General features: G+C 45.6%; 1 protein-coding gene across 2 annotated transcripts in view; it reads right to left on the bottom strand.

Moving 5' to 3' along the window:
• LOC120950616 (lachesin) overlaps positions 1-13,584 on the bottom strand; it is an 85,423-nt gene extending 71,839 nt beyond the window's left edge. Inside the window, exons 1-3 of one of the 2 annotated variants that reach the window (XM_040368799.2) lie at positions 13,288-13,584; positions 3,045-3,078; positions 1,887-2,701 (exon numbers count right to left, since the gene is read on the bottom strand). In XM_040368799.2, coding sequence (XP_040224733.2) covers positions 1,887-1,998 — 112 coding nt within the window. In that variant the 5' untranslated portion in view covers positions 1,999-2,701; positions 3,045-3,078; positions 13,288-13,584. The other variant, XM_040368798.2, reaches the window with a different exon arrangement.
• Between the last annotated feature and the right edge of the window lie 221 nt (positions 13,585-13,805).

Here is a 13,805-nt window from a genome sequence, read left to right as displayed (position 1 = left end):
CTGTTCCAGCTCCTGCCAACATAAAACAGTGGCAAATGTTTCCCATGTTGCCACGAAACAGTGCTCTTACCACCGGGGAGTCGACCAGACTCCGAACAATTGCCGTGTTGTTGGTGTTTCATCTCCATAAAGCTAATGAATTAATTGGAGAATAAACATGAATGAAATGTTTCTCCCGAGCCACTCCGACCAGTGAGGCGAGCAGCAGTGGTGTACACCGAACGTGTACCTACCACTCGGCCAGCCGTCCACTTACATGTGCTGAATATGCTGCCCATGTTGTACACTTTTCGGTACTTAATGGATGGCCAGTGGGATGTACTGCCGCACGGTCCGCACAGCAAACGGCACTGCCGGGGTAAATCGACCAAAGGAAAACTGCCTGTGTGTATGCATGTATGTATGTGCACTGTGAAACTTTACCACTCCCAAACAAAGCTGCACTGCACTGCGGCTGGGCAGTATTTGTAACGAATGCAACCGACATTCGTCCACCGGCACACGCTTGCCAGCATCGTCCTTTGAAAAGGCGTAATCTTTCTATAATTTGACAACTTCTAACTCGACTCGGCACTTTGTCGCTTACAACTCTCGCTGGCAAACGAAACGACTGAGGTTGTCTGCAAGAAACCGTCGGTCGTTGGTTGAAGTTAGTTTGTGCTTCTCATTCTCAAGGTCCAACTTGTAACCATACAATGTGCAGCTAGCGCACTTCGGCCTTTTTTTACATGTACAGTAACCGGAACGAGCTTGTTAAAATGTTGACCATTGTTGCTTAGTGTTAGCTTTAGAAGTGTTCATTGATTAAAGAAGAAATGTAAATGATTTTTTACTGCAATCGAGCGAATTATGCATCGTTATAGATCAATGCATCCTCGAGAACGGGCGAGCTACGATCAGCACTACGATCAGAGCTATCATCAACACACACATGTAAATTTCACATTGAATTCAATATCATAAACAAACTACCTTCCCCACATACGATGTGGTCGAAGCCAGATTCTTTTATCATTTGACAACATTAAATAATCAAATGTAAATTCAAAATGGAATTCAATCGAAGTCACAATAAATGTCTGTCTGTCTGTCTGTCTGTCAAAGGATTAAAAGTGACTTTGATCCTTATGGACTCTTTCGTCACTGGAAATGACGAAATATTTTTATATTCTTATTTTTTTATATTTTTATATTTTTGGCATGCATGTGTTGCATTATTTAATACAAATGTTACAAAAAGCTAAATAATATATATTTGCGACAAATAAAATTCACCATTGCTATCCAGGCACAGCTGCCTTTGTGGTTGTGTGGATTACTGGTAAATTTATGTGAAAAAAGTTGAGCTATTCATTGAATTAAATTTGAGTGTGTTTTATATTTGTTTCATAAATAAATGCTGCAAATATGACCCTCATAAAATGTATAATAGTTTAAAAATAACACATTTTTATTAACAATAAATTTGGTTTTTAGTGTGTACACGCATTGCCTCAACTATTGTACATTTTTTGCCAATGTTCAACAGATAAAACACATTGACAATGAAAATATATGAAATGGCTTGAAGTATTATCCTGAAGCACTTGAAACCTCTTAATATAACTCCAAGCTTTTTTCTCTTATCTTAAAACGGCATTTTAAGCAAAATAAATGTAATATCTCTCGAGAATGTTCAATCTTGCCTTACAACGCAATCCACCACAGATCTAGCTACAGAGAAGAAATTCCCTGTTTGCGACACTACAACATCGAACCATCTTTGAAAGAATTTAAATTAAAACCCCTGCTACAGCATACATCTTCTCCTTCTCCTTCCTGCAACTTCTTACAATCTTACTACAACAACAACACTCAACGGTGGCTGAACAACAGCAACAACTTACCTTGCTGGGCCGGTGAAAGCGAACCATCCAGCCGGTGAACTATCAGCAGCAGCAGCACGAGCACAATTTGCATGCAAACCGTCTCCATTGTCGGGGAACGGCGTAAAAGCATCGAATCGACTTTCGCTCTGACACGTTCAATTCTGCTCCGGAAAGAACCGATTTCACATTCAGCACTGGTTTTCGCGAGCCACCTTATGCCCGATTACGGGTGCCGCGGGTGAAAGGGCCAGCAGTGGGGAGTTTTTATTTCTTTTCGTATCGTCCCGGTAAGCACTACACTCTGTGCCTTATTTTCTCCGATCCCTCTTTCTCGCTCTCTCGCACACACACACCCTCTGTCTGCACTGTACCGTGCAGCGCAGCAATGACTGTTGATTTCACGGAAAAAAAATGTGTAAAAAGACTTTCCCCACTTGACACTGCACCGGAAATCGTAAGCCCGCAAAATGGGGCTCTACACACACACACACACAAACACACTTTAAACCGATCGGATCGCGTCGCGTCGTTTCGATCTGCTCCCGTTCTGCCCTCCCATCGGACTACGTTACGGATTGAAAGGAAAAGTAAGACGACAGCACCACAGCCACCTGACCGTGCGAAGGTTCCGAAGCCATCGCGTTAGATTCACTCCAGCACCGCCAGCCCGCCTGCTCCGTGTCAGATGGGCGGATTTGAATAAAATAAACAACACTTTTCACTCACGGCGATTTTTCACGCTGTTCCCTCCATTATGCCCGTACGACCGGTTGTTGCCAGCGATGGGCACACCTTTTCACTGCCATGCCAACCTACGTACCCGAACCCGCATACTAATCCACGGAAAATGAAGGGAAAATGCGGAGAAAGGGGAAAGAAAAACAACTCAAATGCAATCTTTCACATTCACAAATTCTAACCGGAACTCAAAGGCAAAGGCCCTCCAAAAAAAAACGGCAATCGTGTACACAAAACCAAAGACACACACACACACTGACACGACACCGATTCACACACCGCACGAATTCCGACACCTGTAACGCGCGGGTTAAGATTTTTTTTAAACCACGATTCGTTCCTTTATTTCGCTTCACTTGGGTGTGTGCCTCTTAACCCTCTTAACTGTGGAAAAGTTTGTTTGTTTTTTCATCGAAACACTCACGATTCTCCACTCACCACCGATGGCTGTGTTTGTATACGCCTTCACCACCTGGAACAGAAATGGAAGGAAAAAGAGAGGAAAATAAGAACCAATGCACTCTGTTGGTCGTTTTCTGCCAAGCAGTTGCCTTGTGCGCGAAGCTCATTCACCCCTTCGATTCGCTAATCCTTTAGCATTACGCGAAAAATCACTTTTCATCGCACAATTCAGGATGAAAAGGTTTTTGTGTGCAGGTGGTTGGGCTACGGTTTGGTCGTACTGTCTGTTCTGCAGTCGGACGAACGCATCACTCAGCGGATCGGATGGTGCTGGTCTGATACAGTGTAGGCAAAGTGGAGGCTGTCTGCTAGTAGCAACCGATGTCATATGATGATTGATCTAAAACCGATCATGCTTATCTCATACTAGTCGACTTAGAGACAATCCTTCCTAAATCTGAAGTACTTTTGCATTTTGTGATACGGAACGAATGGGCCATTTAGCTACGAATAACAACGGTATGTATGAGTCACTGGCTTTAACCAAAGCATGCATAAACGTAAGACTAACGTTTAAGTTATTTTACTACCGTACAAAAAAGCACTTTCCAATTATTTGAAGTTATGCAGTATCATGCAAAAAAAAAAATCTTATGTTATACATTTGGCGATATCATGAATTAATGGAAACAGATAGTGAAGAATTGGCTAACAAATCAGTTGATCTTATCCGAGTGATTTTCTATAATTATTTTTGTATCCAGTTTCCAACAGTTTTTATGTGTAAATCTTTAAATTATTTTACGATCGACTTATTCGCTTATGGTTTATTAAACTGACAACAGTCATAATACCTTGGAAAAAGATTATTTTCGGAGAAAATTCTTGAAAATCCCTGCAATCCATCTTCCAGCCGAGCAATGGCAGTTATTTTACTAAGATATTTAAAATCATACGTAGCTTGTGCTTACAACTTACATCTACCAAACCATTACAATAAGGTTCAAAATCGACAACGGGTTAGCAAGTGAAATTGAAATTACAAAATCTACATCGACTTGTAATGCTCCACCTAGTTAAGGGTGAACTTATTTTGTCACCTATTGAAGTATTATTTGATGTGCCTCCTTCTGTTGCACACTGTTGCCACAAAACACACACTCCCACAGTATCACGCAACAAACGGAAATCATAATTACACCCACTTCTGCACGAACTACCTTCAACCACGGTTCAAACCGATTCACCCTCGATAAAGTACACCATCATGCTGGGCATCGTTGAACACACTTAATAGGATTATTACATTATCTGCCGAGAAGGGTCGATCCCGTTCGTCTAAATTTGCCATCATTACCATCAACTAACAGCATCGTAACGCGGCATCCGCTCATCGTCAGCTTCACCGTATTCGAAACTTCTGGCTTCACTCACACTGATGACTTCTCATTAAGAAAACGAGACCGAAAAGTTACTGCAAAACGAACGTACGGACGGGCGGGAAGGATCGTGACAGTATCAAAGCACATACCACGAGCTTCAGCTGTCACAAGAATTCTAGAACCGTGAGCGCCTTTCACCGTTCATGGCCAGCACCCGGCCACTCGGTGCCTAATCCTTTTCGCACGGCAAACTCTACCGCGTGCTCATCGTGCGTAAGTGTACCCTGCCGGTCTTCGCCAGCGTCTCGTTACATTTCATTTTACAACCCAACGCTCCTTCCCGTTCAATCGATCGAGCAGGTTTAATTAACACTAAACGGTTTTAATTACATTCCATTGCCCTGGAACAAACGGCTGTTTCGGCCTGGCTGGCGGGCTTGGTGTGGCTTGTCTTTGGCCTCAAAAGCCAATCGTTTAAAATACCTTCCCAGGGGGTTTGGCGCTTCATCGCAAACGAACCGGCTAAGCACGGCAGTCAGAAGTTTGTCAAAGTTTACTGGTGCTCGAAGGCAGAGTGTCCTCACCCCCTATCCATTACCTTCGAGGTATATCTCATCACCTGCAGCGCTTAGATGTTTTGGATTGACTTTCACTGCACATTAGGCACGATTGGGTGCGCTGTAGTTCAATTGGAGTTTTAACCTCTACCAATACCGCTTCAAGCGCTATGCTGAAGCATGCTGTAACCGATTCAATCAGTGAGCGAACATTCACAAAACGTTAAATCAACCGGTACCGTTCACCTGCAGACGGATCGCAAACAACCGGGCAAACAAACTTCCACAAATGTCAACAACCAACCATCGGCGAACGGAACACGACGGACGCGAATGCGGTGTATGTGCCGTCTGCGTCACAAGCGACGAACCCGTCCGTTCTCGGTTTCCTTTTGAGAAAATTATCTTTCCGAAAAAAAATCTTTTGCAAGGAGTGCACTAGCGTTCCGGAAATTGTTTCCTGCCCTCAGCCGGTCAGCCGTTTTTCAGTCGATCGATTTCAATGTTTCCAACAGTGGAACACGGTGTGGCGTGGCGTGCTCCAAGGTAAGAGGAATGAATTGCGTCTCCGAGAGTGCCTTACCTAACTGATTCATTTCCGAATTCCTAACTAAGCCTGGGCGCTGTTGCTGCTTCTATCGGTCCGACCGGAAGCTGCCCGTAGGCACTCTTGACAGTGCTGCAACGGTTTGGGACAAAAAAACGAAATAACCTTCCCCATTCGTCTTTTTTAAAGTGTCATGGTGTACGAAGGGGCACGACGAGCGCGAAGAGTTTGAAGTTTTGTCACCCCCAGGGGTGGAAAGTATATGAAAGTTGTTTCTTTCCGTGTGGTGTGTTTTTTCTTCGCTTTCCTTTGCGCCTTTTATTTGCGCTTCTATTGCGTTCCTTTTACTCGCCCGAACCGAAACGAACCTTAAATTGCAACCGTTAAAATGGAACGAGCAAGATAAAAGAAACCCAACAGGCAGCGGACAGCAGCAGCAAGAGCACAGACCACCCGGAAGCCATCCACCATTCGAATCGGAACGAACTGTTTTATTTACTTTTTTCCTCCCCCGTCCTCATTCCCCCCACCGTTCTTCCGCAGTTTACTCAACCGTCCGGCCAGGTGGTCGGAGAACAAATAATAAAAACGGGAGCGAGTAAAGTGGCCGCTTGAGGGAATGAAGAAAAACCCGAACGCCCGATTGCAGCTCGAACCGGGAGCCTCATTTACTGCAGCAACTCGGGTGCAGTATGGGTCGCATTGCTGCAGCACATTTTTTCAGGAGTTACAAAGCGCGACCTACACTGAGGTACTCAGAACAGAAGCCGGGTGGAAAACAACACACCTTCATACACACCTCCCGCGCGGGTCGCAAACCCAGTGATCGGGGGAAGCTTTTTGTAAAGCTGTGTTTTGGGCTTGCAGCATTTGCGTCCTTTCAGTATATTTACGATACTTTTATCTCTTTCTCCCTCTCTATCTGTCTCTCTCTTTCTTCCATACTTCCAAAACACACATTTTAAATGCGGCTCTCCGATTGCAACTACTTCACCAATCCGTATCGAGTGCAATAAAATAAGCTTGTGCAGTAGCGATGGGGGAAAAAAGTATCGCGCACGGTAGCGGAAGGGAGCCTCCACAGCTGCCATGTTCATGATAGAATGTAATAACTTTCCACCGTAGGCACTACCCGATACTCACTCACCAAGGAGTGGTGAGTTTTTCCGCTGCTTTACCAACGGAGCAATTTCCCATTGCACATTGGACAAGCACCTGCCCTTCACGACGCACATACGAGCATTGTCGAAGGCCGTCGCTGACTTTAATCCATTTGTCATCGGACGGGGGCGTCAACAAGCGGTCTTAAGCAGTGTTACGGTGTACGTGTGCAAGCGCACACAATTTGATGGTCCTTGAAAGGGGGTTTCTGTAGTGGGTGGAAGGAAAACGAGTTTCCGCCAATTGTAAGTAGCAATCGAAAATGCAGCATATGCCAGTATTGGGTGGAGGCGCGTTTGAAGAGCTTGATTTACTGTTTCCGACGGTAATTATTTAATGGAGTTAATTGGAGTGGATTGTACAGGAACATTTAAAATGGGCTGCGTGTAATGGTGACTCCTGCAACCATCATATAGAAACTGTGATGGTTTGAAACTGAAAACACAGATGTTTTGAAATTGCAGCATGAAGTAGTAACTCTATGCTTTTTTGGCGTCCGATGTTACCCTATCACCTCACCAGAAGTTCAGAAAGTGTTTAGTGTCAGAATCAGTTTTTACATATTATTTCAATTCAATTTTAAGGCTAACCGTGTCTACATCCTCAAACGAATTAATAATCATATTGGTTTGACAGATTTTGAGTGGTATATGGTTAAGGGATACAACTTGGATGTGGTGTCATTATTTCCAATTCAATATCCAATATAGTCGTTGGCGTCATAAAGTACTCCTGCATCAGAATCGCTGAGCCACCCTGCAAGCCTCCGCCTGCTTGTATAATCTAACCAAAGTTGGTATAAACATGTTACGTTCCACCTATCTTCATGGTTTCCTGTTCGATCATTTCAATTCCCTTACAACATACAACGTTCCAACTCGATCGAACTAAATGTCATTCCAATAATGTCGCTTAAAGTCACGGCTAACATTCACCAAACGATTTACCCTTTGGTTTACCACCGCCACCACCACCGACTGCGGTAGTGCTATTAAATTGTTGCACCGTCAATGTGTCACCATTTGCTACGCAATTGCTCAATTGTGTGATCGATATTTTGACACATCTGTGACCAACGATTGTTGCTTGTATACCGAATCGGTGTCGTTACCATTCTGTCAAACCATGCGTGTCCACTTTGACGCGAGTGTGCGGGTATGTGTGTTGCAACCCAATCGTGACCCAATTGGGCGTACAAGTCAGTTACGGTCAGCTCATTCATCCGTGCGTAACCTTAGCGGTTGCATGGTTTGCCCACCAACGGTCGAGCCGCCGTATCAGGTCGGTTGATATTTATTCCTGGCCAGCCTGGAAACCAGCTGCACGAACAGATGGATGCATTCACCACTGCTGCACATGATGCATTGTGTAATGTGTGTTATTTAATTTTATGACAAAATGGAACCATTTAATTGTGCTATTATTGTGGTAAATTTGTACATAAATAGTCTTTCGTCTTGTAAATTGCATATTTGGGAGCGTTTTGTACAGGACACAAAGACCACTTGCGCCCAAATGAATGCAATCTGCAATCAACAGTAAATATTTTTTACCGCTTTTACGAATAAAATTACAGGTTGCATGATGCATTTTTGAATCAGTTCAGTAAAGCACAATTCCAACGACAATCGAAAAATAATAAACAACATTTTACGTTAAAAAAAAACCCCAAAAACACAAAGAATGGTCGACCATTAGCCCAAAATGCTGCTCCAATTCACATGTTCACTGAACAGCTTAATTCATAGATTCGTTTGATACGTTGCGATACGGGCCCGCACCCATCATGCACCCTTCCCGGGACAGAAATGTCCATCAAAAAGCAAGCAATAATGTTGTCCCACATCGGTTTGGCAGATAAATTGCACGCCGCATGCATGTAGGAAGCGGAGAACGAAGAACCCGGAAAGCAAGTGACAATGGTAACGCATTCCAGGACACGTTTTGCCGGCACACCACACCAGCCATGGGATCAAATGCGATAAATTTTCGTGTTCGTAGCGGTCAAAGCGCTCACCCGCATCGCAACCGGACCACCGGTCACGTGTGAGGTGCCAATCTGGTGAATGGTCGGTGAGCTTATAATGCTCGATCGTTGCCGGAACGGTCAGACTCCGCTGAGTGATGCTGGAAATTGCATTTTCACTTGCCCTTGTCTCTCTTGGCAACTACGAAACCCGTTCCACGGCTCTAGTGCGAACTCCATGCCATGTCATGACCTCACTTTGATCTGTCACCGTGAGCTTCTAGGCGACGGTTAAAGGAATGGCTTTAAGTATAGGCTAAAGGTGTGGACAGACAAAAAAAGCAGAGACGACCAGAATCATCCAAAAAACGGTTCACACACGCAATAACAACAACAACGGCATGCTTATTGCACGATGGATGAATGGTATAAATTTCGTTCACGAGCTAATCGACGATCAAAGGCGATGTGTCCGTTGATATACGACCCGGTACCGAAATATGAAACCCAGCACCGAACATTTTCGCAGACACAGACACACACAGCCACAGAAGCAAACACAAGCACGCACAGTAGACAACCTTTAAAAATTAATTCACTTCCACCTGCGGCAACGGCTCGCTCGTTTTCTCACGCCTTTCACCATGCTTGCTTGCCGCCAGATGACACTTGTATAGCCGAGCATCACTTCCGAAATAAATTTATGTTTGTGATAACCACCACCACCACCACAACCTTCACCGCCCCGAAAGAACACCGCCACCTGGGTACCGGGGCCAGGGGTTATATCGAACCGAAAATCGTCGCCCATCCACAACCCCCAGTGGAGTGGCGCTGCCGAAAGATAGCAATCAGTTCCGGCAGCACTTCCGGGCGGAACCGGGGCACAGCGACGCGAAGCTGGCCCACTGTGCTGGCACAAGGTTTCGAGGTTTTTCGGCAAAACTCTCAGCGGCCCTCGTTCACCAGCGTTAGGCGACTCGTATCGACACCCGGACGGTCGAACGAAAACGCTCGCTACCAGCTAGCTCGGAGGATGAACGACGAAACTGCTTTGTTTGGGTTGTTGTCCCATATATTGGTACAGCGTCCGTGCAGCTGCTGCACGAGTTCGCATCCGGTTTTCGTATCCGGGCGACGCGCACGAGCGTTTCAGTTAGCTGTGTGGGAACCATAAATCTGTCAGATTACACAGCGCCTGGGAAAAAGTGGTCAGGCCCGGAGAAGAAACGATGGCGAACGATAGCGCGATTGGTCCCGCTAGGCAACGCTGCGCCGAAGAACGCAGACACCACTAACGAGAGAACGATCGTCGCCGAGGCTAGTTTTGCCGCTAGTCGCTACCGAACGGTGATCAATTTTCTGGCCTTTCTCGTTGCCAAAATCGAACCCCGAGCCACCCCGGGGGCATACTGGAGTGCCGTTCGATTCGTACGGAAACGGATAATGGCACCATTCTGCCTGTTAGCCCATGAGAAGCTTGCATTTCCCGGGACGAACAGGGTGCTAACGCTAAGAAAACGTGTCAAAGCGTTGCTGTCTACGTTGCTGCCGCAGCTCACATCCCTACAGTCTATGGGTGACAATCTTTTAACAACCTCATAACTTGATTTTATGAGCTCGAGCCGAATACGGACCGTCACCAGGCAGTGGTTCTTTCCAGGAGGAAACTCCAGGAAGGCAGCGAGAAAGCAGCTGTACTTGTTCACGTTGTCGCCGATTCCCTTTACTTGTTCCTCATTCCAGGCTCTGCCTCTCTCCAGGCACAATGAGTATATTGGTTTTAGAGTGTGAAACTCGCTCTGCAACTTCTACCGAAGCAGCTTGGAAGCACAAAACCTGCGGATCACGGTGAAACATGTAAAATAAAAGCCCCCAGTTCTGATCCGAGTCCCCGGAGCTGCTGTGTGGAGCGGCGTGAGCATCCCAAACCCAACCACAACCACTGCCGCATGTGGGTTTCATTTATGTCATTTTTTATCACCAGTGTCTCCCGCTCTCGCCCCTTACCGCTTAGCGATCACACGAAAAGGAAATTCGTGTTAATTTTCCCACTCTCTCTCTCTCTCTCCAGGTTCCTTGCCCACCACACACACCACGTTAGTGGTCGTTCATTACCCAGTCTGCCTCGGTGCCACCTTTTAAATTTCGGTTTTATTTGAAAACAGCTCCCCCCATCCTCTTCACACTAGCTACGGGTTGACCTAATTTTACTATTTCGATGACATCGGGTTTTCGGTGCAGTATGCTGAAGCTCACTGATGTGCACCTGACGTTTGACAGTGGAGTACAATGGGCTGCTCACTGCAACGGTTGTCAGAGCTCATGTTCACCGCGCAACAAGCGCCTAAATGTAGACTTACCGAGTGTCATCAATCGCTAACGCTGATGGGTAACAGTCGACATTACGTACACGCGGTATGCTTTGAAGTTTGTTTTTTTTTGCTAGCAAACAACAATAGCGGGTCTGATATGTATGGGTTCCCTTTTTTCCTGCTCGTAACACAAATAAATAAACAACCATCAGCAATCAACCGGGACAAACCACAAATCGAGCTCGTTCGCCTCTATATTCACATACACACAAACTAGCACAGCACAAAAAAAAACATATAAAATTCATTCACGAAAAAAAGGTGTCACAGCAGACCTCACCATCCGACACATAATTAGCATATCGATGCTATGCGATCATTGGTGCCATCAGTGGGCTCAATAGGCTTATCGGCAGGTCGTTCCCATCATCGTCCTGTAGCGCTTTCCACGTTCCTTCGCACACAAATCGAGCGGTTTGGCTTACCGGCCGTGCGGATATTTGTGTGAACGCATGGACGCGAAAGAGAATCGAGCGTCAATTATGTGTTGTCTGTGGTACGGTGGGAGTATCGTCATCGTCGGTTTCTCCCTGCACGTTGTTGCCTTTGTTTCGTCCAGTGCTCTATTTTGCACACAAAGCAACGGATGGTGAAAACATCCAAACCCAATAAAACTCACCCACACACACACATAGACAGTAACAAATCCGACTGCACGATTGATGTGAATGATGCTTTGATTAGAGGTGTCAGCTCTTTCCTTTCCCTTTTATTACAATTTCCTTTGCAGGCCGTTCCTGCTTCAAGGGTTCCCCCATTTCCGGGAACCTTTTTGTAGTAGCGCGCAGTGTGTGTCCCCAAAAAAAAGGGAAATGCGTTTCACTTCTTCCCATTTTCCCCGCAATGTAGAATTGGCGAGCTTGGCGAGTTTGGATAAAAAAAAAAACAAAATTGCCTCTAACGCTATCGCAATGTTCTCACACCTTTTGTCGGTCGTCCTTTGCCCGTTGTTTGTTTGTATGCCCTGTCATCCAAATAGGACACACACACATAGATACAGAACAACACATGAATGTTACAAGGCAAAAAAATACATGTCTGATGTCACCCCCAACAAAAATGTAGCAGGGTGTTACACAAAATCACACAATGTTGATGTGTCTATCCATCTGTACGGCCTGAGGATGTTCAAAATGGATGTGAATTTGAAAGCGAAGGGATTTTGTTTTTTTTTTTTTGGTTATCTACTTCCATTTTGTTTCACTCTGGTCGCACTCATATGTGGGATTTGCTGGAAATTATGTGAACGTGCATGAGTGAGCAATTTTACAAAAAAAAAATACACAATTGATGACCTTTGTCGCTGCAAATTGCGTTCAAACTAGTGCACGGTAGGTGATGAAGCGGAACAAATGCTATTAAAATGACACGAAGCAATGCTACATAACTACAGCAGCAACAGTGTACATTATGTTTAGTCGGCCGCACGATTTAAACTGTTTCGTCAAACTTGCTGATATAAGTAAAAAAAAAAGAATTGGTTGTGGTTTATACAGAACTCAATCTGCTGACAAAATCACTCTCTTCACACTTAAGTTTACTTTAAAAACGGGCCTTTGTGCTCTTGTTTTGTCATTCTTTTTGTTTGCTTTAGGGACCATTCCATGTTAAGTCCGTGCTTCTGTTTGTAAAACTTCTCCACCCAAATTCACACGAACCAATCCGGCACCAATTCACTATAAATCCTTTCTCTCCTTTGACCCCAAACACCTTCACACACACCCACACATTCACACGCGGTACACAAACAAATACATACAAACACACAACAAGATGAATGGGGCACGGGAGGACTTGTGACAACTTCGGCCGCATTGGTATTTCTTTCCACTTTCAACACACTAACACGGCTCACACATAATCAAGCGGTCAAACGGCCCCGTTCGGACTGCCTCACCACCCGCCGGGGAAGGGCGGCGGAAGGGAGTGAAAAAGCCACACAGCCCCACGCTCCGTTTACATCGTGGGCTGGGACCGAATTGTTAATGTTTCCTTTGGTATCTCACCCGCTCACCAAGAAGCTCCCACCACCACTTGGGAAGACGCACCAGTTCCACCCACCGAGATGGTTGTGCGAGTTTTCACATAAATTTCGTTCGCCAAGTTTCCATCCCCGCAACTTTTGTTGCTGTTGTTTTTGTGGCACGCTGCTCATCGTACTTTACGGTCACTAAACTCACACAAGCGTTCGATTGCGTTGCTGCTGCTGCCGTTGGGGTTTTTTGCACCTCTCTTTGCGCCACAATTCCACACCATTGCACCGCCAGTTGGTTCCAAGTTTTTTTGCTCACCGTTGATATGCGAAACAGCCAACCCGCAAACTGCGGATGGCATTGACACGCTTTGGTATAGATGATGGCGAAAGCAGATTGCCGGCAAACTCGAATCTACCGGCGTATCCTTTGTGCGCGTCCTTCGGGCTCGATGCCAAACCGTACACTGAACTCGGGATAGCCCATCACCGAAAACTGCATGCCAGCCCGAGACACCTGGCCACCCGCTTTCGGCGCGTGTCCGTGTATGTGCGTGTTGCGTGAGGGGAAAGGAAACGGTTCCACCTTGCCCGAAATTATAAACAGAGGGAAAATGGAACCATTCTCGCGCCGGATCCGTTTGGTAAATGTCCTTAGGCAATAAGCTCTCTCTCTCTCTTTCTCTGTCTCTCTCAAAATCTTTACTCTCGTGTTGTAACCACTCTTTGTGCCTGGTAAGTGGTTCCCCTCATTTTCGAACAACACGAAAGCTTCTTGTACGCCGAAGTGAAAGCTTTCTCGTTCGGATTACAATCGTTCGGTTGACGAATTTCCCC

The sequence above is a fragment of the Anopheles coluzzii genome, chromosome 2 (assembly GCF_943734685.1).
Source record: "Anopheles coluzzii chromosome 2, AcolN3, whole genome shotgun sequence".
Lineage (NCBI taxonomy): Eukaryota > Metazoa > Arthropoda > Insecta > Diptera > Culicidae > Anopheles > Anopheles coluzzii.
Note: the sequence above shows the minus strand (reverse complement) of the source record. Positions and strands in the feature narration are given on the sequence as shown.